Source organism: Echinops telfairi, unplaced genomic scaffold (assembly GCF_000313985.2).
Source record: "Echinops telfairi isolate 266 unplaced genomic scaffold, ASM31398v2 ScPeMD7_7420;HRSCAF=8458, whole genome shotgun sequence".
Taxonomy (NCBI): domain Eukaryota; kingdom Metazoa; phylum Chordata; class Mammalia; order Afrosoricida; family Tenrecidae; genus Echinops; species Echinops telfairi.
In genome coordinates, this window is record NW_022111320.1 from 36,793,126 (window position 1) to 36,797,620 (window position 4,495).

General features: G+C 40.5%; 1 protein-coding gene across 1 annotated transcript in view; it reads right to left on the bottom strand.

Moving 5' to 3' along the window:
- Positions 1-1,211: 1,211 nt before the first annotated feature.
- LOC101637954 (eukaryotic translation initiation factor 5A-1-like) overlaps positions 1,212-4,495 on the bottom strand; it is a 4,119-nt gene continuing 835 nt past the window's right edge. The window contains exon 2 of the mRNA XM_004704196.2: positions 1,212-1,323. Coding sequence (XP_004704253.1) covers positions 1,212-1,323 — 112 coding nt within the window. The remainder of the gene's footprint in view (positions 1,324-4,495) is intronic.

The window sequence follows — 4,495 nt, forward strand, 5'->3', positions numbered from 1 at the left end:
CTTAACACTGCTTTGTTAAAAGTTATCAAAAGTTCATAGAAAATTAAATATGAATACAAAAGTTTGCAATGGATAATTAAAACTGACTTTTTAAATAGGAGAAACAGGATACTTTGTTTTATGTGAAATGACAATCTCAATGTATATAGATTGCAGGAAAATGCCATGAGATTCAGTGAAGGATGACAAATAATTTTTAGTAATTTGAGAACAGGAAAACGCTGAGCTGTGAATTTCAGAAACTCGGATTAGCATTGGGAATACAGAAAATTTTCAATTATTAGGATGATGTTTATAACATGTTTTGGGAGAGTTTCAGGTAATTGAACACATACAATTGAATAACATGCACATTTAAATTTTCATGGGTAACTCAATTAAATCTTTTTGCATGAGCTATTAATACATTCCAGGAGCTATGGTAGTGCTGACGGGTAAACATTGGATTTCTAACCTCGGGGTTGGCATTTCAAAACGCCCAATCACTACCCAGGAGAAAGATGTGGCTCTCTGCTCTCATCAGGACTCACAGGCTCAGAAACCCTACAAAGGGTGCCCTGGGTTGGGATCTGTTCAGTGGCAGTGGCTATTAGCACGTTCAGAGATGTCATCTGCTTATGAGCAGGCAGGGCTCTTACCCATGTTCTGTGGATGAGGAAACATTTCTGAGTTAGGTAAGGAAGTTTTGGTCTCATCATCATGATTGTGATTAAGTAGCAAAAAGTGCCCAGAGATAAGCAGGAAAACAGCTTTTTTTGAAAATAGGCTTCATAAGACTAACAGTTTCATACTGAGCTCATTAGTGTTTGGTTTTTTTTAAATTAATCTATTCTGAAAATAAGTATCTTGGGGAAATGTAAAACACATTGTAAAACTGTGAGAGAGATATATATAGTACAAATGCACACCTGGCAGAAAATGGCATCCTTTGAGATTATAAATAAGCTTTAAAGATTCTTCAGGTGATACCAGGAGCTGCCACCTTCATTGACTCAAATTCCTTCAACTACTAGTTCCAAATTTTCAAGAACCCTCATTGTACTATTCACCGAACACCTAATTGTTGTCAAAAGTCGACTCAGTGAAAATCCTTCTGCAGAATCTGCTTGTGTCTCACCCAAATAATCACATCTTTTGCTAAATGGCAACATTTCAAAGGGCACATTTGTAAGTTGGAAGAATCAGATATATGTCCTTATTTTTTGGTATGACTATAAGAAAATTCTTAATTCCTGATTTGAAGGAGCATATGTTGTATGCATTTTCCCCATTCGGTGAGCCTTGAGGAACTTGCTCTGAGTTAGTGCACTCAGTGGCATCACCTGGGAAGGTCGATTCTTTCTGGTCATAGTAATTTTTCCTAAAATCAGTTTCGCTAGAACCTCATTTTTTGTGATGGCTGATTTGAGCGAACAGCATGCGGCTGTGAAATTTTGTTTCCTGCTCATGAAAAATACCACAGAAACTGTTGTGATGTTGAACACAGCGTACCAGGACAATGCTATGGGGAAAAAAGTGTATGAGTGGTTTTCTCATTTCAAAAAAGGTGAAATGTTGATTGAATGTTGATTGATGACAAACCTCATTCTTGACATCTGTCACCTTCCGGACCGAATGAAAATGTTGACTCAGTGCATTTACAGTTTGGTCCACCAGGTCAGACTGTCAATCAAGCTTTCTATTTAGAGGTTATGAAAAGATTGTGTAACAGTGTGCAAGAAAAAAAGGCCCGATTTGTAGCAGACAGGGGACTGGTTTTGCTACCACAATGCTCCTGCTCATACAGCCATTTCAATGTGCCAGTTTGGGGGCAAAAAACAGCATGCCTCTCTTGCCCCAGGCACCTAACTCATGTACCTTGTTCGATGTGACTTCTTTTTGTTTCCATAAATGAAGAGGGACAAGAAAAAACAATTTGAGGACACAGAAGAGGTGAAGAAAAAATTGTGGGAGGTGCTGTCAGCCATTGTGTTAGTCTAGGCAAACTAGAGAAACAAATCCACAAAAACTCATATGTATATAAGAGAAGGTTTATATAAAGGGTAAGTGTACATTCAGAAAGCATCCCAACCCAGTCCAGTACAAACCCATAAATCCAACTTAGCCTATATGTCCAACACTGATCTACAAAGTCCTCAGACTCACAAAACACACAATGATGCTGAATGCAGGAGGATCACAGACCAGTGGGTAGAAAGTCATTGAATTCAGTGGCAGTGTAAGCATCTCAGCGCTGGCAGGGGTCTCCTTGAGGCTTATCCAGCACCCAGGGCTGCATCGGGGTAGGTCCATGTGGCTTCTCCTCAGGGATGTCTTGCAGGAAGTGAGCCTTGCAAGCTGAAGCAGGGAACAGGCTAAGACTGCCGCTCCCTGGTCCTACTATCAGAGAGCAAGAGACCTGAGAACCAAAAGGGCGAGGCCATTTGTCTCTCTGCCCTTCAATTAATCCACGTGTTTATCAGCCAGGTTGGCACAATAAACCTTAACCATATCAGCCATCCAGATGAGTTTGAAAATGTTTCCAAGAATGGAATCACAGATTAGACAAATGTATTAAGTGTCATGAAGAGTACTTTGAAGGTGATAAGTTTGTTTTGTAAAAAATTGAAATATATAGCTTTGAAAAAAATTCTGTGTTTTGAGGGGGACCCCCTCATACACCCACTGCCATTCAGATTGTTTTGATTTACAGCAAATTTACCAGACTTTAAATCTTTATGAAAACAGATTGACCCAGCTGATGAAGGTTAGTGGGCTTGAAATATTGACTTTGCAATTAACTCAATTCGTAACCCACTGTCTTTAAGGCTACTGGCTCTAAAAGTAGATACGCTTATATCCATATCTCAATCACTCTAAATGTTTGAACACTTACTAGGTTGGTAAGTTCGAGGGTTCCATTCACCTGTACGAACTGAACTATCCTCACTAGATAGGTACATTAACGTTCCCCCCTTTTTCAAAGGAAACCCTATGAATTGAATCAACTGGAAGGCAGTGGGCTTGGGTCAAAATCCAAGGAATAGTTTCAGAAACCAGAAAGAAAAAGCCAAATGGAGCCCTTTGTCTTACAGTGGGTATTCTCTTGTGAGCTTTTGGTGAACCGTAGAATCCATATGTGGCGTTCAAAAGCAAAGAAAACAAAACAAAATAAATATGATCATAAACGTCATGGTCCAGCTGTCAGAATTGTGACTGAGATGAATTTAGATCCTCCAATTTGACCAACTCTTTACCTCTGGCCAAACGTTTGTGTAAAGTGATTAACAGGAAACACTTTAAGTCTATGCCCATATGATAATGTGGGTTAAGTGCCTCCTCTAGATAGTTCTCTAGGCTCTGCCCATACATACATTAGATGCCCAGTAACTTTCTTTATCCTTTTAGGACTGCGCCTGCGTTCAGAAGATTTGGTATGTGACGAGAGGGCATGGCTGGCTCACAGGTAGGGAAATAGATAAATGACGTGGGATGCCAGGGTAGTTTGGTGAAGCCATTCCTTCTGCTTCCATATCTCCCTGCAAAGAACCCGGTCGGACTGCTAGTTCATGTTCCGGGGCTCAAGGAACTTCTTTCAATGTGGGGACAATTCTCTTCTGTTAAGAAGTTTGTTTCTGTGATTCAGTGCATGCCTGCTGTGTGCTATATACTCTGTCAAGTTCTTGAGACCATTCTCTTTATTATCTACAACATCTTTGGAAATTGATTTTGTTTTATCATCACATTCCAGTGTCCAGTATACTTCCTGACATGTTACAGGCGTACCATGAATGTTTGTGAATGAAAAAAAATGAATGCTACTTCCTTAAAAAGCTGAGCATGTTAAGGGGGTGGCAAAATTTGTTGACACTGTTTGTTTCATTAGTTACAGATTTTTTTAAATTGTAGTTAACTTGTTTCTTGTCAAGTTAAAAATAGAAAGCATTATCTACCTTCAAGCATTTTCTCAACTGGAAGGTAGCTTTGAAACAGGAATTACTAGTATTACTCTGACAATGTAGGAAGGGGACAGACCACCCCCACCACAGCAGGCATGGTAATCACACCTATTGAAACTGGTTGGTTGAATAGACCGAATTTAAAAGGGGCATAAAGGAAATGGCTCTATTTCTCCCCAAGCGAGGCCTTCAACTCTGTTGGATTGTCTGAGACTGTAAATCTTTTTTTTTTTTTTTTGAAGCTTCATATTAAACTTGTTTTATTCAGGTTTGATTTTAACAAATGCGTTGGGGAGAGGGCTCAAAGGAGAAGATGAAGCCCGTGGGGGCAGGTCCATCCCAGATGCCTGAGGAGGGGGCTGGTCCCCTCCTTTCTCCTCTTCTTCCCTCCCTATCTAAAGGGGGTGTAAGGGGGAGATAGGCAGGGGAGGGGCTGGTCCCCAGTCTGTGGGGTGGTGTTTGGAGGGAAAGAGATACAGGAACAGGAGACCAGACCAGGGACGAGCGAAGGAAGGGCAGAGGACCATGACCAGAATCCATAGCGTTCTGATTCCAGA